The sequence below is a fragment of the Catharus ustulatus genome, chromosome 2, assembly GCF_009819885.2.
Source record: "Catharus ustulatus isolate bCatUst1 chromosome 2, bCatUst1.pri.v2, whole genome shotgun sequence".
NCBI classification, from domain to species: domain Eukaryota; kingdom Metazoa; phylum Chordata; class Aves; order Passeriformes; family Turdidae; genus Catharus; species Catharus ustulatus.
In genome coordinates this window covers 54,742,699-54,767,519 of record NC_046222.1, presented here as the reverse complement: position 1 = coordinate 54,767,519, position 24,821 = coordinate 54,742,699, and the positions used below count along the sequence as shown (strand labels likewise).

At 41.6% G+C, this 24,821-nt stretch overlaps 2 protein-coding genes across 15 annotated transcripts in view; one reads left to right on the top strand and one right to left on the bottom strand.

Annotated features, from left to right (window-relative positions):
- The window catches only part of NBEA (neurobeachin), a 471,232-nt gene that overhangs the window by 136,134 nt on the left and 310,277 nt on the right, over positions 1-24,821 (bottom strand). For all 14 annotated transcript variants that reach the window (XM_033085485.1, XM_033085506.1, XM_033085530.1 and 11 more), the window contains one exon: positions 16,141-16,277. In XM_033085485.1, the coding sequence (XP_032941376.1) occupies positions 16,141-16,277 (137 nt within the window). The remainder of the gene's footprint in view (positions 1-16,140; positions 16,278-24,821) is intronic.
- Positions 11,287-14,334, top strand: MAB21L1 (mab-21 like 1). Its single transcript, XM_033085617.2, has one exon. It carries the CDS (start codon positions 12,372-12,374, stop codon positions 13,449-13,451), a length of 1,080 nt encoding a protein of 359 aa, XP_032941508.1. The 5' UTR covers positions 11,287-12,371; the 3' UTR covers positions 13,452-14,334.

The following is a 24,821-nucleotide window of genomic DNA, read 5'->3' as shown; positions in this document are numbered from 1 at the left end:
GAAAGAAAGAAAAAGAAAGAAAGAAAGAAAGAAAAAAAAAATTTTTTTAAGTACTGAAGAAAAAAGCAAAAATCTTTCAAATCTGGATACAAAGTTAGGGGTTAAGATGGAAGAAGCTGATATAACTGAAGACAGATATAATTGAAGACTGTTATCATTGAATACTGATGCCAAGATACTTATAAAAACATCCAGCCTCCTTGGGTAGCCGGGAATCTGGTAGATGAAGCGACAAACCCTGAAGCTTCTGTGCACACCATTACTCTGTGATTTCAGAGGTATGTTAGCATCTTGGAAAAAAGTCTTTAGAATCATCCTGGCTAAAAAATGTATGAATACTTCTTGTACAGTAGATGGGTACCACTAATATCAGTGGATTTACTTGCCTGAGACACTGGTAAGTCAAGATAAATTAGGGTGAGAGCGATAGATCTAAGGTTAAATAAAGGTTGACATCCAGGCTTCAGTAATGAATTTTTGTTCTTGTTGCTTTATGAAACCTGCAAAGTTACAAGGTATTTTCTTCCAACTTTCAAATTAATCTTTCCACAAAATATCACCACCTATCAAAACTCAGATCGCATAATAAAATCTGCTTTGCTAAAAGGTACGAAGGGAACCTAACCTTAACTTACAGGGTTCAGAGAAACTCTGAGTCATTTAATAGCAGTACAACTAAGTGGGTTACTGCAAGTCTGCAAAGAGTAAATGACTAAACAAGAGCCAAAAAAAAGTCAATATCCCTAAAGTTACAGGTCCCATTTATAATTTCAATCTGACTCTATATTTTTAAACAGATGTAGCCAGCCAATATCTTTGTAATTAGTCTGTGGTACACTGAATAGCAAATTTTCTCTGATGGACTCAATGCCACATGCTCCCATAGATGTCCAAAGTGGAGGGCACAATATAACCATTTTACAGAACTCTCAGGAATCAGACAGGAGCAGAATAAATCACTCTGTGAACAAGCTGTGTACCAGGCTTCATTAGTTATAATTACCCCCAAAATATGCTCAGCAGAATGCACACGTGTCATCTGGGAGTGACACACAATAGAGTGGGCAACTTATAAACTCCTCCAAGCACAGAAAGAGTCCATAAAACAACTGGCTTGTGCATTTGGATTCATGTGATAACACCTCCTATTGCATAAGCCACCAGATGACACAGATGGGGCAAATCCAAACAAGGAACATTTCTTTTGTATAGGCATTGGACTTCATTTGATGCCTATTCAACCAACAAGCTGAGAAAGCTGAGTATGAAACACTAGATCTTTGTCTTTTTCATTTCCCAGATTGTGCTACACTTGCTAAAAATAATAAAATGTATAATTTTAAATACTTTGAACATAATGACTTACAGAAAAGAAACACAGTGCAACAAAACAAGACAGGATGTTAAATTTAACATACTTAGGCAAAAATAAACACTGGTCCCCAAACTTCAACATAAAACATTTCTAATATAATATTAACCACTATCTCCCTTTCGCACATCATATACCAAAAGAGGTTGGTGCTGACTGAAGCTCTTCAGATCTATTATTTTTTTTGAGAAAATAATATTAATATTATGTTTATGAGTCAGATTTCATTTTCTTTAATGACTACTTTAGAGTCAACCACATTGAAATTATTGCAACATTGATCTCAACTTTCTCCGTAAACTTGTACATATTTTTCTTCCTCCCGTACTTTCTGCAAATCATAATTTTTTGTCAGGAACACTCCTCCTATTATCACTATTTACTTCTTTCCATCCATATAGAATAATGTTCCAGGTCATCTCATTAAAAGTCTTTCCCCATCTTTTCTGTACTTTTCTATTATTGTCCACTGCTGGGGAGATGTGTTCATGAAAAATACTGGTATAAGTACTTGTTTACTGTAATAAAAAAAAGCTCTAGCTCAAAGGGAAACTCAATGATATTCATATGCAATTCACTGCACAGACTGATTCAATGGAAAAGATAATGTTCTGGTTAAACATGCTCATATATGTCAGCATTTTAATAGAAACATGGAAATATATATTGTTTGGATGCTACATGTGTGGGATAGTGCATTGTACACATACTGACATGAATGTACCTATGCCTATTTACTTTTGTATTCAAGTGTATAAGCACATGGAAATAGACTCCCAGAAAAACACAGACAGATGCATGTCCATACACTCAAAGAGTACCCTACACTTTCAGGTGGTATATTCAGTGCTAGTACTCTGTTACGTTTCTGAGGTGCTGTTAAAGAACTATGTAGCATCTCCACATCTGTTTTCTACTTTCTAGACAACCTAGGAAGCAAGTCCAAACCTCTGACTGTAGAATATATTTAAATTAGCAATATTAACCACGTGACACTGAGCTCTGTGAAACCACTCTTACCCACAAAAACAGATACCCAGTTATTTTGACAGAGTGGAATCTAGCCAAAGTTCATAGACTCAGAGTGGTAACATGAACTGCCACAGAGAGAGCTGAGTATATTCACAATACCTAAGACCAATTAAGGTCTACTACAAATAGCATCCATTAACCTGTGATCTGTCAGATCCGAGCATCAGTAACACTGTGGATGTAAGCAAGGACAGAATTTGTCCCACTTGGCCCCATTTCTGTGTAGTGGAACCGAGAGGTCAGCTTCAGCATTCATGCATTCAATGCCAGCAAACTCCATGGAGTGCTCACAGGCACAGTGGCAGCAATTTCCTATTTTTAAAAGATCAGAGAAGCAAAAACGATTTGTGAATACGAGTGCTATGGTATTATTTGAAGTCGCTGCCTTCTTTTCTTTTCATTTTTCTCCTTTTTAAAGAAGCAGATATTGAAACTATCCCAGCTAATAATTTCATTCTGACACTTGAGTTTAAAAGGTTAAGTTACTATCTGAAGAAAGGTAATCTGACTGCCTTTCATAGCAGCCTGCAAGCTCTGCAATCTGCATAGAGAGGGGCATTTGTCATCATTAGCTGAGCAGTGACAGCTGGCACCTAGGGTGTCCCAGATTTAAGAAGTGGCAAAGGCACTCTTTTGCCTTAAGTTGCCATCAAGTATAGCGTGTTTCATAAGAAGCAATATTTTCTTCTTGTTATAGAGCATGAAATAACAGCAGTGAATTCATCCCTATTTTTTTCAGCACAGAGAACTGGCTGATACACAATTAGCAGTTGCCTTTAGACAACAAGACACCAGGTTTATTCTATGAGCAAATATCCAATTCATGTAACTTGAAAATAACTACAATTGGCCTAAAATTAGGGCAGTATATTTTCCTTCAGAGATATTTCAGACTGATTGATTTGTAGATTTTATTTATGGACATGACAAATAGTGAATAAACCACAGTTTTTAACTAGAAGTATAGTACTGTCACTCCAAGCTAGGAGTGCCTAATTGCTTAAAACAGAAAGGTTATTAGATATAGGGGAAAAAATAGTCCTACACTGGCATACAAGCTAATGCAGTACATTAATGCTCTGAAAGAATACCTAATGGGGCACTATTTCAATAGCAGTTTCAGAAACTTAAAGGATATTCTCATAGTGTATTTAATAGCTAAATTGGATGCAGCTTTTTTTTTAAAACAGTTCCATGAAATTTTGCAAATTTAATCATATTTAAGTGTTTATTTAATAAAAGAAATTAGTTAGGAGTCTATGAAAATGTTTTTTTACATACCACCATCAATAATTCAATCTCTGAAAGACTGAATAAATGGTTAACAAACATTAAGAGATCCTGACTTGGTTGTTTCTACAAAAACAAAACACAAAACCAAAAATTAATATACCTTGACATGAAACAAACAAACAAAAAAAACCAGCAAAACAACCAACTAACAAAAAACAAATAAAATTTTAAAAAGCAAACATGAAAAAAAGTCTCATTTCTCCACAGTCTTTCAAGTTTGGAAACATAATCCATAATGCTAGATTTTGCATTATTATGCAAAATAGTTTTTCACAAATAAAACTAATTTTTGTGTTAATGTAAAATCTATGCAAATACATGCAGTCATTTATCAGAGAAGCTGACAAGCATTCCATATTGGAGAGGGAAAATGAAACTGCCTCAAGAATAGAGGCAATTAATTATTTCTGTATTTTCTCTTCCTCTGTCTTGAGGCACAGAAGTTATCCATCCAGTTAAAACAGCAAATGAAATAAAGAGATTTTTTTTTTATTTAAACACATATGGCTTTTGCCTGCAATACTGATCACCACAAGGTCTACAGATGCCCGTGGCTAAATTGTACACTGGCAGATGCACACAAGGGAAAACTGTGTTAATGCAGCGTGGTGAACAAAACAAATGAAGAACTGAATTTTGGGGGGTGGGGATAGAGAGGACTTTTTTATACCATGGTGAGATACAGTTTGCCTACAAAGGGTGGATTAGGTTAGCCACAGATTTAGCCTAAAAAGTTTCTTCTCATCCCCTATGTCAAAAATCTGAATATACATACAGAAGAAAACATCCATGCAGATCCATGCAGTTTTCTAACATACAGATTATAAATAATGGGCTTTCCAAGATAAATGGTTATATTATTTCATCTTTACAATAAAAGACTAATAATACATAATGAATGTATTCACAGAATATAATGAGAAAATTGTTGTCCAACATACTTGCTGTCATTTTTTACCTATTTGAAGAAGCAATGTCTTGAAGTGTAGGTGAAAATGGTAAGCATTATTGGCACAGCCTAGCATATGCCATATACTCGTCTGTGCTTCAGAGGGCTAGTTAGAATTCTGCACTTATTAATTGTTCCTTTTGATAAGGTTATTTTTTAAAAAATGAAGCGAAAATTGAAGCCAGATTATTCCTGGAAATAATTTGCAGAAGAAAACAAGAAATACAAATGGTAAAATATTTACTGAAAATCAGATAGAAACATGTTGATCACAGTAACTTCTCTCTTAGTAGGCCTGTACACACTGCATAACTTCATTAAAATCAATATTGATCTTAAAAAAAAAGCAAAGCCCCACAATTCTTCCCCTGAAAGTTACCTCTAGTTATACAAAATAATTTTTTTTCTCAACTAAAACAGTGAATAAATAAGATTCATAAATGCGAAGTCATAAAGGTATAAGGAGTCTTAAGAGACAACACTGTCACTACCCTAACAGATACATTGTAAATTTTTATCTTCTTTTCAATGGCACTAATATATTACAAATGGTAACTGTCTAAAAGGCAAAATCTATTTCAACTATCAAGAAAATTTGAGAGTAATATTCCTTTCAGATAAACAGGTATTTCCACAAGCTAATATTTCCCTTTTAACAATTTGATTGGATATTTATGAAATTACAAGACTACATGCTATTTCTATAGGGTTTCTCATTTCAGGGACACCAGTACTCTGCCACAAAGGATCTACTTCTTTATATTCTGTCCTAGAGCTGGCCTAAAAACTGTCAGGGAAAAGGAGAAAGGACAGTAGGTGATGCAGGTTAAATTTCGAATTCAAGTAAGGGGCAACTGGGCTGATTTGCTGCTCTTAATAAGAAGCTCAAATTCCCCTAGATAAAATATTGCGCTCTACAATGACAGTGCTCCACCAGTAAAAAAATAAAGGTTCAGAGTGGTGGTAAAGTATTTTAAAGGCCAAAAGATCTAAGTATCACGCTTTTCCTGAGAAGATCTCACATCTTCTTCCTTCAATAATAAGTTGGTTGACATGTTTCTATACAGTTATAGTTAGGATGTTTTTAGGAACAATAAGTATTCTTAGGGACTAAGTTGCTTCTATTTAAGACTGCTAAAAGATTCTGCAGCATTAAGGAGTTTAGATAGTCCTGAATACGTGAAAGTAGATGAAAAAATACCGTTTTAATAGAGATTCTGAAAGCATAATTTTTCATTTGTTTCTCTGAATAACTTCAGTCTCCTCAAAAGTGTTTTAGAGTGTATTGGCGGGGAGGATTTTTGTGAGAGCATGTTGTTAAAATATGGGCAAAACAGCGATGTCCTTTCTCAAGAAGCTATTTTAACAGTACAGCTAAAGCACAATGAAATTATAGGGAAGTGCTGCTTGACAGAAGTGTAGATATTTGAGCCAAAAATATATTTCCTCACCAATGCATGCATTTGATACATTAGATATTTTAGGGGCTCACTGTATCTCATCCTCCAAGTGTTTTGGCCCTGATCCTGCCCATGATGTCACGGGTGCTTTTAAGCTCACAGGGAAGTCCACAGGCAGTTATTTGCAGGATCAGGGCCTTCATAAGGTTCAACGAAATGTATTAATCACTTACGACCAACTCACTCAACTCCTCCCTTCACCGTTATTTGGAAAGAAAATATTGGACAGCTATACACTACACTAAAACTAGAAGTCTGCATTGAAATATGTTAGGTATGTCCTCTCATAGCTAAATCAAGATGAAATGAATTACACAGGTAATTTACCATACTCATGTAATTGTAAAGAGAGAGGGTAAAGTTTCATTTTGAGCTGGAGTGACATAAGGTGCCTAAAGTATTGGCAGCATGAAAATTAGCAATAAACACATAATATGACCAAATGTATAGAAAAAATGGTGCTTACTTATAACTTCCTATTGGTCAGTGTTCAAAGGTGTTAAGCAATGTCTTCTGTTAATTTCAGTATCTTCAGTAGCTACCGACGAGATGCTGTAGTTTGCTAGTCAGTATGAAACCAGAAAAGCACCAGCCACAAAAATAAGTATGTTCAAGATATACCATCCTCCCATTTTGACTGGGCTAATAAAATGCTGAGTTACTTCTAACACACAGCATATTGTGTGATGCCATGATCTATATAATGATGCATTTCAAATGCTCCCATACTTCAATTTCAACTTACATTTTCTAACACTCTAGTGCTCTCTCATATTCCAGGGCTAAAGTTACCAAGGGGAAAGATTAGTTTAGACATGAAGTCTCCAGAAGCTGCTCATCCCATGTACACAGCTTTATTTTCAAGGGCAATGTTCAATATTTTCAGTTCCTTAATCATATACAGCAATAGAGAGTAATGAGAGTTCTGCAGTGTTGGATGACCCACTACAGATGTAGTAGATTAAAAGGCGCTAATCCCCACTGATTCTGTGCTCCTCTAGCAGTTGAGAAAAAAAAAAAAAAAAAAAAAAAAAAGAACAATATCCAAGCTAGAGATCTTAAAAAAACCCCTAATGTTGGGGAACTTAAATAAAATGCTGTACTACAAGGAATGTCTGGATTTGGAGAAGCTGATGGATAAGTGAACCAAATGAGTAATTCAATGCATTTTTTTTCCTGCCTACATGTTTCTGCAGTTCTAGCCAAAATCACAGTTGTGCAAGCTCCATGTTTACTTTTGAGACATAACATTTTAGAGAAAACAAATCAATTACTGTTTTTTTCCTTAACAGATTGCAGATTAGAGGAATTTAAAGCATTAACAGCTCATCCATAAGACCTAGGATGACCAAGTCCAACAATAATGCAAACTATCCTCTCATTTTTCTTTAATTTTTAATAGAAAACAAATACATACACGTTAAGTTTAACACTAATGAATGCTAATTGTGTACTGTAAAAGGAACTATGACATAATTTCTGGGGGGAAAAAAATTAAAATTGCTTAAAATTGCTCTCAACATAGGAAAAATGCTTGTGTACCAAAAAATGCTTGTGTATTAAATAAGACCTACAGGCCTTAGCAATGAAGTGCATAAATTTATTAAAATGGCAATTTTGTAAACATTATAGCAACTTACATTGAAACTTTTCATTTGTTCCTAAATTTGAAGGTGGAGGCAAAAAGTAAACTATAAAATAAGCATACAGAAAATTGAAAGTACCGTCAACTTCTATCACAAAAAAAAGGATGCTGACTATTTTATAAAATATGACACTTATAGCAAACCCAGCACAAATATCGGTCTTCAGTTTTCTTACTTGAAAAAAAAAAAAGTGAATTTATTGTTGCTGGCAGGATGATATGGATGAAATAACCAGGAAGAATTGAGGGGGGAAGGGGAGAAAGAGGAGCCAAGAAATCAGATACATTCAATGAGCCTTCAAACTCACTTCAGCAGTAGGGATAAATAATTTAATCAACTCAGCTTCATTTTTTTTCTTCCTACCTCCCTAGTGCAAATGGCAGATATTAAAAAATAAAACTTTAAAATTCATGAGCAGTTGTGTGTGGAAGAACTATCACTATATAATAAGAAATATAAAGTGATATCCAGGCGAGCCCTTTGTGTAGATACGCATCTGCATGTGCATTTTAACTCACACTTTTCACCATATGAAAAAGAAATTATTGGTTAAATTTATATGTATGGCGACTTTTTCTTTTTCCCCCCTCAAATTGCAATTTGGAGATGTGGGCGAATACAAAGATTTTCAACACCATTTGTCTTTTTGGCTAACATGAGCACTACATGACAAGGCAATGTAGTTTGAAACATTTAAAATAACAAGCAGAGCTCAACAAACACTGTTATAGTACCCCCTAATTAGGGGAAATATCTGGAAAACAGCAATTTGGTAAAAGTCACCAATATCATATGGTACCATTATCATGACAAATGATCAATCATCATTTTAATGAGGTGACTTTAATAATGATTTTCCAAAACAACTTAATACTCAATAAACCCAGCAAATAAAATTCTTTGCTGAAAAGGTATTCCTTTTGTAGTTTACCAAGGACACATTAATAACTACAGAGAAAAATTAACTGCAGTAAATGGCCAAAAGCTTTGAAAAATACTTATATTTTTATATCATATCTAGTCATATAGGTGCTAATTTTTGATGTCTAAACCAAACTGACTCCTTGTCATGTTGAACGACTGAGTCACTTCAACAGTCACATTTCACTGGTGTCCGTGATGCCTAAATATACAAATTTTTTAACTATTAAATGTTTGGTGCCCTTAACAAAATGATGGAGTGGAGTTAATAGCGACCTTCTGAGTTAAACATCACCCAGTCAAGCCTAAATCTAATATTTCTCATAATCACCTAGATACAATAGATACGTATAACCTGCATTACTTGATATCATAGTCTAATCTTAGCACTACACATTGAAAACTCTGATTTAGCGTCTAAGACGTAATTTTTCTTTAAATTAATTTTGCCACGTTATGAATGTTACGACTTCTGACAGCGTAAAGGTACGACCTTTCCACTTTCGCCTTTGGCAACTGGAATTGCCAAGCCAAAACCCAGGGGGCAAAAAAAAGCAAAACCTGGCCCGGAACATCCCCATCGCTAACGTGCAGCTCTGAGGCTCCTGCATCTCTGGGAAGTTGAGGGGTGCCCCCACCGCAGGAAAGGGCTGTTCCCTCGGCGGAAAGGGAGGAAGGGACAACCTTTTGTTGTAACTTTCGGTTTTACCCGGCGCTGGTCTGTGACCCTGCCAGATAGGGGATCTTTGACATTTCCATCCCGAAGAAGCGGCGGTGTCGAACCGGACGGCTCCGGGACCAGCGGCCGGCGCGAAACCGGGACCGGACCGGGGCTACCGCGAGCCTTTCTCGCACCGGCCGGTCCCCGGCACCCGCCCGCCGGAGTTGGTCCCAACTTGACCGCTTTTCCTTCCTGTGCTCAGCCCAGCCGTGCCCGGCTCTGGGGGCACGGCGGGACCGGCATCGCCCCGGGCCCCGAGGGGCGGGCGGGGTCGCGCCGGCCCCATCCTGGGGCAGGGGCGGGATGTGCCGGGCCGGAGAGGTGCCTCCCCCTCCCCGCCCGCCGCCGGGGCCGGTGGCGGAGCCGCCGAGCCGGCTCTGCGTGCGCCGGCCCCCGCGGAGGGGTGAAGAGGGAAAAGAGAAAAGGGAAGACCGAAAAGGGACCAGGGGCGACCTTCGCCCCCGCCGCCGAGCAGGTTGCCCGCGCAGCCGGGGGCAGCCGCCGGTAGGAGCGGCGGGGAGGCACCCGCCTGTGCCCTCGGAGCCAGCCCCAACTCCTGGAAGCGCCTGCTCCGGGAAGGCTGGGGCAGCCGGAGCCCGCGGCCGCGCACGCCACCGCCCCGCGGGGAGGAGAGAGGGAGGGAAGGAGGGAGGGAGGCGGCGGCCCCGGGCCCGGCGCGGCGGCAGCTCGGCAGGACCGGGACTGAGCGCTGTGCCGCTGCCCCGCCGGACCCGCCGCGGCCGGGGGGAGGCACGCGTGTCCCGTCCGGCGCCCGGCCGGGAAACTAAGCGGAGGAGGGAGAAAGCCCGGGAGGAAACTGCCTCCTCTCCGCCCCAAAGAGCCAGAAAGTGGTCGCCCCTCTCCCGGCGGCCAAGGGCTGCGGCCGAGAGGAGGTAAGCTGCTTCGGGACGACCTGTCACCTGCAGTTTTTCAGCGACAGCCTCAGTCCTGCTCAGCTCATGAGCGGGAAAGAATTCCGGTCGGCTTCCTCCTCGGGAGCGGCACGGGAACACCCCTATAACCGCTAGACCGAGGGAGCCAAGCGCGCAGTCACAAATTCTCCGCTATGTGCAATAAAGTTGGTCGCATTCGTACGCTGAATAAACGTCGTGGAATGTTCTTTGTGGTATGACTTCTCCTCAGCGACTGATATGCCCGTGACAGTTACTTTAGGAAAAGGTAATCGGTCAGTAGTCTAAAGATTCCAAGCGATCAAAAAGCTTTGTGGGGTTTTTTTTTTTTTTTTCCCATATATATATGTGTGTTTGTGTGTGGGGTGGTTCTCTTGAAGTGAAGCTCAGTAAATGCTCAGTAAATGAAGCAGAAGAGCTTACCACTCCAGCTTATTCGCAAATAAAGGTCTCGATTACCAACACTTAAAGTACCGAAGGCGAAATTTGCTAATTACACATCACACAGGCGAAACCCCAAACTGTCAGACAAGCAAGCCAGCATGTTTGCAGTCGCTAGCGTGCCTCCCGTGTGCACATTTACTAAGCGCAGCTTGCTAGCACAGCTCGCTGTACGATAAATCCTCCAGGTTTGAAATTAATAGGTACTTATAGTGCGTCTCGAAAAGCAGCCGATCATCCACTCCTCACAACATATCGGAGTGCAATACAGAATATAAAAACGACGCTAAGAATTGGCAAAGGAGATTCACCGTCTGTATCTGCTACTTGATTTTTGGAAGGAACGTGAAAAAACCTGACAGATATGTTTAGCGATTGATTCTTCCTTCATAAGGTACAAATAAAAAAAGCAAGGTACAGACAATGCCGAAATGCATTAAACCTCAAAATCGATTAGAGCCTGTCAGAAGATCCTTTAAAACAATACAAATCGTGGGCTTCTGAGCAATATTTTATTCCAAAGAACACTAAATTTGCCGTGAATCCGCTGCCTTGTTCGCTGGCCGGTTCACGTGAGGAAAAAAAAAATTCAAACCTACTTCTCTCTTGCAGTTACAGACAACTATCAGGAGGAAAAGGACAGACAGCGTGATGTGACGCCGAGTGGGGGTTAATGAATTTACGGCTGTGCTCCTGCCGGAGCGAGCCCGGTCTGTAGCTCCCTAGTTGATGGATGCCCATTAATACACCTGCATCCACGTCCCGGCCATGAGGAGGCACGCAGGGATTCAGTACGGAGCGGCACAGTTTTGCCAAGTCCTCTCGAAACGTCAATACCCTTCAAGTTACACCCAAAGGAGAGCGATTTCTCTTGATTTCCGAGTGTACAAAGGAACGGGGCGGCTTTTTTAGCCAGTAACCTTCTACCTTTCTATATGTGCCTGCGTGTGCGTGTGCGTGTGGCTGTGTATACATATCTATCTCCTAGAGAGGGATTAATTAGCCGGGTTTGAGCTGAAAGAGGCTTCAGTGACGAGCCCAGTGGCGATTGGCCGCTCGCCTGCCTGGCCCTGCCTTTATAATTTCCACACGAGTGCATCTGGGCTCTTATACAAACCAACAGCCAGCTTCTTCTGACATACACACACGGCACTTTTTTCCACCATCTGATTAACCGCCCTGCATACACACGGTGATTACTACGGGAAAACATAAATAAATACGAAGAGGTTTTATTATTTTGACTACTGGAACCCTCGCTGTGTCTCAGTGCAACTTTTGTTTTTTCTTGCTGCTGGGAAAGGTGCTGCTCTCGATGCTTCCCTCTCATTCACGGACCCTTTAAAAAAAGGGGAAGGAAAAATATCGCCCCCTCCAGTCCCCCGCCCGCTCCCCCCTCCCTTCCCCCCCCCTCCCGCCACACACACTTCAAGACGGCTGATCTAAAAAAGCAGGAAGAGAGCATCTGAGGAGCAGCAGCCCCGGCGCATTTTGAAAAACATTTGTTACATTTCAGAGTGCGGCAGCCTGTTTCTCCTCTGAAGTTGGCTCCAGCCTTAGCAGCCGCATTGGATCCCACAGCCTATTGCGAGACTCCGGTATACAACCCGGATCTCTGCCCCAACATGATCGCGGCCCAGGCCAAGCTGGTGTATCATTTGAATAAATACTACAATGAGAAATGCCAAGCCAGGAAAGCTGCAATCGCCAAAACGATCCGAGAAGTCTGCAAAGTGGTGTCGGACGTGCTGAAGGAGGTGGAGGTGCAGGAGCCTCGCTTCATCAGTTCCTTGAACGAGATGGACAATCGCTACGAGGGGCTGGAAGTCATCTCCCCCACGGAGTTTGAAGTCGTGCTGTATCTGAACCAAATGGGGGTTTTCAACTTCGTGGACGACGGCTCCTTGCCGGGCTGCGCTGTGTTAAAGTTAAGCGACGGGCGCAAGAGGAGCATGTCCCTCTGGGTGGAGTTCATCACGGCGTCTGGCTACCTCTCCGCTCGCAAAATCCGGTCCAGATTCCAGACTCTGGTGGCTCAAGCCGTGGATAAGTGCAGTTACAGAGACGTGGTAAAGATGGTGGCGGACACCAGCGAAGTGAAGCTGAGGATCAGGGATCGGTACGTGGTGCAGATCACTCCAGCGTTCAAGTGCACGGGGATCTGGCCGCGGAGTGCTGCACACTGGCCGCTTCCCCACATCCCCTGGCCGGGACCCAACCGGGTGGCGGAGGTCAAGGCGGAAGGCTTCAACCTCTTGTCCAAGGAGTGCCACTCTCTGGCCGGCAAGCAGAGCTCGGCCGAGAGCGATGCCTGGGTGCTGCAGTTCGCGGAAGCTGAGAACAGACTGCAGATGGGCGGCTGCAGGAAGAAATGCCTCTCCATCCTCAAAACCTTACGGGACCGTCACCTGGAGCTGCCGGGCCAGCCCCTGAATAATTATCACATGAAGACTCTGGTTTCCTACGAATGCGAAAAGCATCCCCGCGAATCGGACTGGGACGAGTCGTGCCTGGGGGACCGGCTCAACGGGATTTTACTGCAGCTCATCTCGTGCCTCCAGTGCAGGAGGTGCCCGCACTACTTCTTGCCCAACTTAGACCTCTTTCAGGGCAAACCTCACTCGGCCCTGGAAAACGCGGCCAAACAAACGTGGCGACTGGCTAGGGAAATACTTACCAACCCGAAAAGTTTGGAGAAACTTTAGAGGGTAACTATAAAACCGGCCTGACCGATAAATCTGCTAATTTCCCGATGAAGTTTAAGATGCCTGTTTGAAAAGTCATATATTTCCACTTGACAATGCAAATGATACTCTCTTTTAAAAAGGAATATAGCTTAGGCTCTTCACAAAGAAAAGCAAATGAGAACAGCAAGCATCGTTTCTCTTCGTCACAGTTTTGCAGTTCCCCGTAAGGGAAAAACAAAAAGAAAAAAAAAAAAAAAAGAAGGAAAGAAAAAAGAAAAAAAAGAAAAATAGGAAAATGTGCTATCTGGAAAGGAAAATTGGCCGTAATTTGGTTGTCACCATTCTGCCTAAAAAACGGTACCAACGGATTATAACAAAACCCGGTATTTTTATGTAAACCTTCTGTGAGTAAAAGGTATTTGGATATGCCACCTGAACAAACCCTAATGTACCTTTTAATTTGTATCAAATATTGTGATCTCACATTGTCTTTGAAATTGTGGATGTTGGTGTTTTGTGATTTGGTGAACAGAAGTTAAATTGCCATTTTGGATACTTCAAGGACATTTTCTGCTAAAAAGAAGATACCATTTAAAAAGGTAGATTTTATCACGGTACTTTTGTTAATTGTCTTTTGAAGTGTCTGAACATAACAAGTTTACATTTTTCGTTACATATATATTGCTTGTTCTATTTCTAACATTCCATAAATATACTTGAAATGTTATTTAAATATATTCAAAAGAAATTTGGATTCTGCTTATATAATAACGCTTGAATATTGGAATTATATATTTGAAAATGCACTTGAAATACACTGGATAATTACTTTTTGTGATTTAGATTTTAATTTCTGTTGCTGATTTATTTAATTACAAGCTAATAAATGAAGTAAAATGCATATGGGTAAGTGTTTCAATATCGGAACCAGTTTTCCACTTGAAAAACCAGAGCCAGCTATGTTTTGTGGATTTTGCCTTTCTGTGGATAGTTGCTAAAATCCTGTAAAACAGGAAACTTAAGGGCAGACTCCTGACTTTCCATTTTGAATAGTTTTGTAGAATAGGGAAATACTGGCTGTACAAACATGCTGGAATTTAGCTCCAGATCACCATCAGTAACTGTTAGACACCAGCGTACTTACTAATATAGTTACACACTTCCAGCAGTCAGGAAAGAAATCTGTTTTGAAGGGTTTATTATACGGTGCTGTTGTGTTTCTGCTGGCTTTTGAACAAAGCTGAGGAAACACAACCTATCTGTGAAGCAGTGTTTTGAGTAAGCAGTGATCCTGATGAAACTAGCAATTTGGTGCAGGTACTATTAAAGCAGAAAATAAAATGTATAGGTGAGAGCCAGCACCAATAAAGTGAACAACAATATTATTTCTGACCTACAAATCCGTTACGAATGTGATGGGATTGCCAGTTGCACTCCCAGAAATCAAGCCCCTGAGCTCCCAGGGCATTCAGAGGGAATAACATGTGCGTGCTTACAAAACTGCACGCAATTCAAAGCCGGCCGTCCCGCGCGGCTGGTACCGCACAGCCTGGTCCCTCTCAGGATGCATTTCTTTAAAATGGCTTTTAAACCAAAACGCAAATTCACAACGCGGTTTTTGATTAGAGTCCTGACAGTCAACAAGTGTTGAAAGAGGCCGATCTCCTGTGTGACAGCCACTAGCAACTATTTCCAGCACTTTAGTGAAACTGTTATACCCAGAGATTCTGACAGAAACTTTTTACCCCGGTACCGCGAAAAAAGTTTCGAGTTTGACAAATTATTCGCAAACGCATTCAGACGAGGAGTTTTCTTGGAAATCATCTATAATATTTTTGCATGAAAAAAACCCATACCCCAAGGTCTTTGTAAAAGTACCTCCCCTATCTCCCCTCTTCCAATATTTTCCAGAGCAATAGCAAAGAAATAATGCAAGAGCGATAAGAATAAAAAGAGATGCAGGCGAGAGGAGCGCCCTGTTAGACACGTCCCTTCCGTCTGCCCCCTCCTCCCCCGCGTGGCATCACCCGCGCCGTTCCCGCGGGGAAAAAGCCACGCAAAGGTTTCCGCTCAAGTCACGCACCCCTGCTCTGTTGCGGCTGGGCTGGAGGTTTTCACGGAAGGGAGGGGGAAGGGGGGCGGCGCTGGGGAATTGGTAGTAGTAAATGACTTCAGAAAAAAACAGAGCTTTCCCAGGAACCAAGTCTTCGGTACATATCTATTCCCCCCCCTCCCCCATTTTCTTTTTCCCCACAGAAAACAAGCATTAACTTCCATTTTAGCAGTCACAAAGTGTTTACAAAATGCGCCGTATTTTCTCACGTGGAAACTAACGTTTTTGAAATAACGGGATTCTTCGATAACCTCGGAAGGCGTAAAACCCTCCGCAGTGTCTCAGGAAGGCTGCGGGCTAGGACTGCTGCTCCCTCCAGGGATTTCAGAGCAATTGGCTTAACTACTAAATCTGACCACGTTCATACAAAGGCACCGCGCGAAAGGCTGCTGGAAAACGCGCACGCTGCCGTAATAGAGGATTTAACATCATTAATACGTTGCGCTTTTTTTTTTCTCTTTCTTTCATTTTTTTTAATGCAGCGAAAGGCGGCAGCCAGGAGCGGAGTTTGGAATGAGGGGGCGGCCCCGGCGCACGTGTGCCGGGACAGGGGACCGGGGACCGGGACGGCGCCCGCCCGCCCGCCGCACTCACCTTGGGGTCGATCTTCTTGAAGGCCGAATCATCCTCATCCACCTCGAAGTAGATCTCTGTGGTGGTGATGGAGAGCGTCCCCTTGGCCACCACCACGGGGGCGATGAGCTGTGCCGGCGTGCTGAGGACCACGGGGCCTGCAAGGCAAGGGCAGCGGCGTCAGGTTGGAGGAGCCCGGCCGGCCCATCCCCGGTGGCCCTTCCCTCCGCCGAGCCAGCGCCCGGCGAGCCCCTCGTAAACCCAGTTTGTAAACGCCGTGTTCATCCCCCTGCTGCCCGCGGCCAGCGCTTTGAACTCCGTGGCCGGGGCACAAGCGAGTTGGTGTGCTCCGGAGTTGCGAGATAAATCATAGCAGCGAAATTCAGAGGGGTTAGGGTGAAAAACAGCTGCCTCTTAGAAGAAGGTCCCCTCTCTTTTCATGCCCTTTTGCTCCTCGTTAACACTATCACTGTTTATGAGCGATAGTGGCGGCTCGTTCCGCACCGCTCGGGTCTGGCAGCCCAGGGTCCCCGCGGCGGCCGGGCCGGGCCGGGGGCGCAGGGCAGGGCAGCCCGCAGCCCCTGCCCGCCACACTGACCCTGCGAGGCCTGGGGGCATTATTTTAAAATCTGGATCCAGACCTCAACTCGGACAAGTAACGCCAAATATCGTTTTTTTTTTTTTTGTTGTGGGTTTTTTTTTTTTAAACCTATTTCAATACCTCACGCACAAAAAGGCTAGCATCGATAAATACATTTATGGCAAGATAATTTTTGTTACAATTCGCTGCAGCTTATTCTTTTAAAATTACTGTAACAATACCTCGCTCAAATATATTTCTTAACGAGACGTTTTCACGGGCATTGAAAAGACGGGATGGGGAAACCTATTGTAAAAGGCAGCTTTCTCCACATAAACTGTTAGATTTTAATCCAGGAAAACAAAAATCAAAACAACCCTTCTTTCATCCTAAATACAAGAGGATCGCTTTTTCACCATCTCATCTTCAATATCAATGCAATCTTCTGCTAAAGCTGATAGAGCCCGTGTTTAGGAAGAAAGTACTATATATAAAATATTCTTCTAGATTTAAGCACGAAAGCCTGTGGGACAACTTGTATACAGATACATAAACACGGCCACATGGATGTACAAACACGCATCTTACACATAAATAATAAAACTCCAGTATTGAGAAGCTGGGTACAACACCTGACTGATGCACCTTTTACAAACTGGCAAACTGACCTTATCAGGAGGTACCTAACAGGGTTTGGTTGTTTTACGCAAAACCTAAAGGGAGCTAAAAAATCTCCCTTGCAATAAGGGGACCCCCGCTTAGAGGGCAGAGAGCCGTGAACTCCCTCCCGCTGCCTTGCCCGGCCGCTCGCCCCTCCAGTAGCGCCGTGCGGGCGCTGGCGCGGCCGAGCCGAGCCCGGGGCTGCGGCTCGCACCGGGGCCAACGCCTCGGATGCGCCCTCTCCTCGTCCCCCAGCACTGCACGCACACTTCACTACCAGCTCTTGCAAGCAGCTCTTCAAATTACTCACTTAGCCCAAATTACTCCTGTACCGGCGCATCTAACTGTCATGTTAATGCTTTACTTTACTGTAACACCCAATTTGAGCCCTTATTGCACAATATTTTGTCATTTACGTTGCAAAATAAATAAAGAGCAAGGCAGGGATTGCTGTGCGTACAGGGGGAAGCTAAAACACGCAGTTTTAGTGACAGCTTTCAGCAGCCTAGCGTGGCAGACGGGATAATATTGATACAAACTCTATTTTCTTTCATTTTATTGTTTTCCATCTCCTAATAAACCGAGGTAGCCTCTTGACCCCAGTCAGCTGATCGGAATCACATGCGCTGGGCTTGCCTTGCTGCTCTCCTAGTCTCGCCTCCATCTTCTCTCCCTCCCTTGGCGGTGGGAAAGGAGCCGATCCGAGCCGGGGAAGCCCGGCTGCAGGCTCCAAAGGGCAGGGTGATCGATCCGAAACGCCGCTTTAAAGCCTCATCAATCTTCATCTAGGTTGCTCAAGTAATTACGCCCGATTCTCTTGTACGATTACAAGTGGATTTGGGTTTCTATTCCCCAGGCCCCCTTTCTTTGTGTTTACAGAAGGGGGGTCTGGGCAGCCGGCGGTTCCCTGCCCTACAGAAGCACTTGCCCTCTCAAGCAGAGCGCCCTGGCCCTCCTCTGGCCCTTCTCGGGCACACTTGGCCCGGCGCAGGGTGATGGGCTCCCGAGCCTTTGTGCGGGGAGAAAAGCGCGTCCTGGAAACGACCCGATATTCTATCACTTTAAGGAGGCGTTTGTGGGCTTTGCTGAATCCCAGAAGGAAGAACATCAATTTAATCCAATTACCTCTTTTCCCTGGTGTTGCGTGGCTAAAATAAAAATAAAGCCACCGCTATTTAATGGCCAAAAGGCCAAACCCTATAATCTGCCATTCAGGCGGAGACAATGGTGCAGCCCGGTTAGCGGGTGATGTGCCCTCGTGGACTGGAGCAGGGGGCAGAGCTGCAAAGGCAGGGGTGAAGTGGAGGGAAAGGGAACAGTCACTTCTTAGTCCGTTACTGAAGGCAGGGGAAATCGCGGATTTCTGGCTGTCTGCTCCTCCCGAGAAAAGGCTCTGAGCTCCCTCCCAGACTGGTACCTTGGCATCTGCCCTGCATTCTACTCAAATGACACCCTAGATTTGTTGCAAGGTAAACATGTCAGAGATATCACAATGCAACAGGGAATAAGCATCATCGTACTTTTCAGATGAGAAAAGGTTTTCTTCTGTTTTTTGTTTCGGGGAGGGGACGGGGGGAATCCCTAAAGGCAAACAAACAAAAAAAGAACAAAGAAAAAACAAACAAAAAATCCAGAAAGCAAAATAAATAGCAGTCACATTATGGGATTTCAAGAAAGCGGGTGTTCAAAATAAGTTTGAAAAAAATCTTTGCAGACTTCTTCTCAAAGCACAAAATGAAAAAAAAAAACGGTATTAGCAGTGTTTCATTTTTACACTTGTCCTTTGGAAATCTCCAATTACAACTTGCAATTCCATAGCATGTTTAAGGAGCACTGAGTCTTTTTGTTGTAGCCTTCAGGGAGCAAGCCAGCCACTGAGAGAATACGAAATTAATCCACTACAGCTATAGAGAGAGAGGATTATGTTTTAATCCCCTTTGGGATAGCCTCTGGATTTTAAGGATCCGATATTAAAATGTTTACACAGAGCATAATCAAAATAGCACAGATTTTCCATATGGTACTGAGCAATCGGGGAGCTCTGGGTCTCCTTCCCAAACCCAATTGATAATCTAATGAAACAAAAGCTGAGCACACCTGAGCCAAGAGCCGCGGGACGGGCTCATTCGCATTCGGGAAGGATAACGAGCTCAGGCTCCAGCCTCCGCCCGGCCCCTCGGCGATGGCGAGCTGCGCTTTTTCAGGAGATGTAAATATTCATTTCCAGGGCCGCTGCGGCCCCGGAGAAGGCCGGGGCTGGGGCTGGGGCTGCGCTGCCCGGGGGAGCGGCACCCGGAGCAGCGGCACCCGGGGATGCTGCCGGGCGCTCCCCGCGCCGCGCACGAACCGCGGGCGGCACCGAGGGCGCTTCCCTTCCCGCTCCGGGGCAAAAGCCAACCTGTGGCTGCCTCGCTTCGCCCAACGAGCTGGCATCTGTGGAGGGGACCCGTGTATTGTCAGCTCTTGGGACTCTAAGCAAAAGCATCTTTCTTCAGGGATCTTTTCGTTGTCTCTCCACACCTCTCCGAAGCGATCGGGGCGCTCGCAACAGAAAGGCAGCGACCTACCAGAGAAGTTCTGGCCTTAAAACAAGACCAGAAATTATTCCAGACCCACGGGTCTAGCAATCTGTTCAAATGGTGAATTTTCCCTTTTGCCTGATCCCTGTGGTCAGCACATGTGATTTACATTGCTAAAATAAACTCTACCAGGCATCTACCTCTTAAAATAATATTTTCTTTCCAAAAGTAAATGATTGTGAAATTAGAAGGTCCCAATGAATAAAAGCAGAATGTTACTTCTCTGCTCCCCTGCGTAATTTTTGTTAAACATAGAATTCATTCCCTGTTCTTGTAACTTAGCTCTTGTATTTTTCAAGTTCAAACCAAGTGAAAAGTTCTATTAGGTTTAGAAGTTTGCAATCTGCTAATACAATATTGCATCTCTTAAGGAAAGCTGCTAAAGAATGATATTTTGAACTTATTATTTCAAACATTTTCATTTTCATAAACTGTTGTATTTAGCTGTAAGAGTTAAACACGTGTTGCATTTAGGAGCCTGAAAATTACACTGGAGGTATATCTGCTATGAAGATTGGGAACAATTACTCCTAAAGAGGATGAGGTATATGCTTTTATATACTGAATTATGAAAAAAAGAAATTTACCTGCTGCAGGCCTAAAAGTTTAACTTTTAAAATAAAATGTTGGTGATTACCCACAAAGAAAAAGGTATTAGCTTGGACAAGTACTTTAAAAACATACCCAATCAGTTCAACCAATTTAATTTTACAATTTTCTGGTAATTACTCTAAGAAAAAAGGTGGATGTTGGCATATTTAATTTTTAACTGATGCTGGTATAAAAGAAAAAAAAATAGATCTTTTTTTCATACACATATATCCAACACAGATTAACTGAAACCAATACTTTTACTATGTAAAATAGTTTGCATAAATTGCATTTTGTAAATTGATATGACACTTAAACAAGAATTTTAGCCAATAAGAATAACTAAAAATAACTCACAAGGTACCTAAAATAAGACAAGTGAAATTTCCTCAGCACTTTAACTGTAAAGGCAGGTGTATCTGACACCGAGTTGTATTTGAAATACATAAAAATCCTTACACTTATAAAACCAACTTAGATGTAACACAGGCACAAGCACACAAAAACTTCAGTTTCTTGAAATGAAAGTCACATAGCATGGAAGTAGGAAGAGGTACAGGCACCAGAATCCTTTGGGAAAAGCTATTTAGTCTGAAAATTTCAACTTATTAACATCTAATATAACACATGCAGTGCCAAGTAAATAACAAGTAAACAAGGTAAGATTCCTAAACAATTCACAGAATTTAGTCTATTTTTGTTCCCACTGTCATCATAAATCTCATTCAAACTACCCTTTAAAAAGATTCCTGCAGTAAATATATTGAACTTACATGAGGATGGCTGCCCCCAATTTGTTCTCCACTATAGCAAATACTTGAAGGCAGTAACTTCACTCAAGCCAAGGCCCTTATAAGAATGTACACATACAGCTCCCTTCACACATCACTTTCAAGAGTTTAATCGAAGATAATTTGCACATCTTTTTAAATGCAAAAACCAGAATCTAAGTATGACTACAATCTTGGTTTTGTCTTTGACCACTGAATAATATCCCAAATTCATTTCCCCTGTTTTCAGAGATATCCAAGCTTATTTTGTTGGCTTTTTACTCCTGCACAATCATATGTTTTATATTGTGAGAGAGGGAATGATTTTTTTCTGTTTGTTTAAATTTCATAGCCAGTGTGGATAGGCCCTGATATTCAAGATTTTTCTCACTTTTCCCCCCTTTCCTCCATAAAGCATGTAGCACTACACTACTAACATCAAAGATCAACTTAAATGGTCTTTTTCAACAACAATGACTAAACAATTAAAGCAACCCAATTCTCTTAAGTGGTTGCCATAACAGCAACCAAATGTGTTTGATTAAAAAGAAAATGTAAATAAAAACAATCTGGCATATTGTAACTGTGAATAAGAAAGAATTACACAGTTTTGATGAGATTGTGAAAAAAGTGTTGCTTGAGAAGAAAAAAAGTAATTTTATCTCAAACATATACATACTCACATACGCACTTTCACAGGCAAATTACTATTATTTTAATTCTATACCTTCTTGGTCTCATTAAAAGAAAAAATATAAAATAGTACTTCTTCCTGAGGGAAGACATGCCTCCTAATGTTCCTAGGAATAACTATTTCTTTACTATTGTTCTATGTGTGATAGAAAGCAACCACTTAATAGAACAGTTAGAGAATCTGCAAAGACAAAACACAAAACCAAAGTCAGTCTTACTGAACTATTGAAGGTCCCATGGAACAATGAGCTGTGTGTCTAACAGTCTAAAGTAACTCAGAAAAGCAATGTTTTTCGCCTTTTGCAGGTAAAGTCAGATTTACTCTGTGCCATGCATGAGAACTTTTGAACTGTGCTGACTTTCCAAGTGGTTTACATGGCTTTAGCATTTTTCCAGGACGTGTCCAAGTGCCAACCTGCCAGATGATCAGGTATTAATAATAGTCAAGACTCCCCTTAATGATTTACACCTGGCCAGAAATGTAAATATTTGGGATAGGGACCTCACTACTGCAATGCACACATTTGCCACTTCAAAATTAGATTAATACAGTGTGCTCTGCCTGAAGCTATAACTTGGAACGACTGAGTAAATTAAGATGGTTTAGAAAACTTAAGAACTTGATTGTTAAGCAGTGTATCCAGATGTCAGTATTCTAGACTGATGCAGTAGGACTTGCACTAGCTCCCTCCTCATTCTCAGGCAAATCTTAAGATATTTTTCAACCTAGAAAACCTTAAGTGATGCTGAACATGCCCAGATAAGTAACAATTTTTCTCTCTGAGAGAGTCACTATAGCAAGCTATTTAATCAAAATGTAACAGAAAAAAATACACCTTAGAAAAGCATATTTAACCTTCAAAAGAAGAACATGTTTAATGTTAATTTAAAGAAGAAAGGAGAAAGCAGAGAGGCGTGCTATAATGGTATACAACTGAAACAGGAACTCAAACTAACGAGTCAGGAACACAAGAGATCAAATCCCAGATGCCAGCCTGAGCAAACCAGACTTGACAGGTATCTTATACAGTCCAGTCTGTGTACCTTGTCATGCCCATAGGGCTCAATTGATTAGAAATTTAAAGAAATAAGCCTTTCAGCTTTCATTCCTTCCAGTCTCCATTATGGAAAAGCTCTTCAGACAAACTCTAAGTCTTGTATTTCTTGAGACCATAGCAAACAGAGAGCTCATGATATTTTAAAGTTCATTTATATGGATAGTAACTCCTATATCTGTGTGGGAATAAAGACATAAGTTGTTGGATCAGCATATAACTTGACAGGTATGTTTGGAAAAATCACCTGAGATGCAACAGTTGATAGTTTCAAAATTTTCTGAAAATATAAGCGTCTCTAAACAACACCAGAACCAACTCTAATGCAACTGGGTCTACTAGTTGACTGCATGAATTGCATTCCTACAGTTAGGGTAATTCAGGAGATTCTTACACAAAGATCCTCTGGTATCTACTGAAAGGAGAAGTGATGTGGCAGGCTCTTTCATTCAGGCTTTTTTCCTTAACAACCTGATTCCATTGCTGGAATTCTATTGCTTCTCAAGTCTTTACTCCCATTTAAAAGTTTGTTCAAAATGTCTTCCAGGTCCAGAAGTTACAAAGATAGACTAATAGAGGGTACTTACATAAACCTTGTTTCTTTAGAAAGCCAGGCTAAAAACATGGGATGAGGCTGCCTCTGGTACAATTTCTGGTTAATTAAACCAGGACTAACCAAAATGTCTTCTTGACTGATCTTTTAATTTGCTTCTGTAACACCAGAGGGAAAAAAGAAAGGCAAAAAACTGTCCTGTCCAAAGGTCAATGCAAGTGCTTAGTTTAAACATAGATACTGTCAATACAGTTCTGGAAACATTCCTTCAACTAATCTATGGTCAGTCAGTCCCAATACGCTCCTATGAAGAATAAATTGATTTTTGCATGGGAACCAATTACACAGTGAAGATGAAATATGATGCAAAATGATGGAGTTTCCTTATGTCTAGGCCTTTCTGCAGTCTCCTATATATCAGGTAGCTGACCAGCTTGACCTTAGATGAATTAACCAATTCCATCCAGGGTGTGGCACCTCAGGAAAGGGAGAAGCTACAAACCCGTGAAATCATAGGCTTCACTGTAGTCTAATTTCGCAGTCTTTGAAATTTCAAATTAAAATAGTTTTGCAAGTTAAGGAAAAATGATTGAATAGACTGATATCAGTGGACAGTAACAACACATGATGCATACTCAGAGCCACTCATAAATACAATCCAACAGAGTTTGAACTGATTTAATTTCAAAGCTTGGAAAGCGGAAATCCAGCTACCATTTAAAGAGTGGGTATACTAAGGTACAAAGAGAAGAGTTCCTCAAGGCTGTCCTTAGGAGCACGATCATATATGACTGACAACCACTTTATAAAATATTAAGCTATTTTGGATAGTAATATAGAAAAATGATGAAACACTGAGCTGTCTAAAAATAGTATGTTATAGAAACTGTGGTCCTTTTTATTTTTCAGTGTGAAAGCCAGCTACATATCAAAAGTGTAATTGTTTTCAGTTTATGCCTGAATCTATACTCCAAATTAAACTCATACAAATATGTTTTTCTTTTTTATACTTAGACTTGAGGATCAAAATCTGAATACATAAAAAACCCCAGAAACTACAGAAATCTGGCTGAATTAAATTTCCATGTTTGGAAGTAAAAGGCTTATGTGGTTACACATCTATCACAGAATGGGAAACGGAATGACTCTTCTCCCACATTCCTGTCAGTTTCCCAGACAAGCAACTGCCCCAATGAAATTCCTATCTTGAATGCTAATTTG

What these genes read in the sequence shown, in the direction of transcription:
- MAB21L1 (XM_033085617.2), top strand. Translation starts at nt 12,372, where the DNA reads ATGATCGCGGCCCAGGCCAAGCTGGTGTATCATTTGAATAAATACTAC.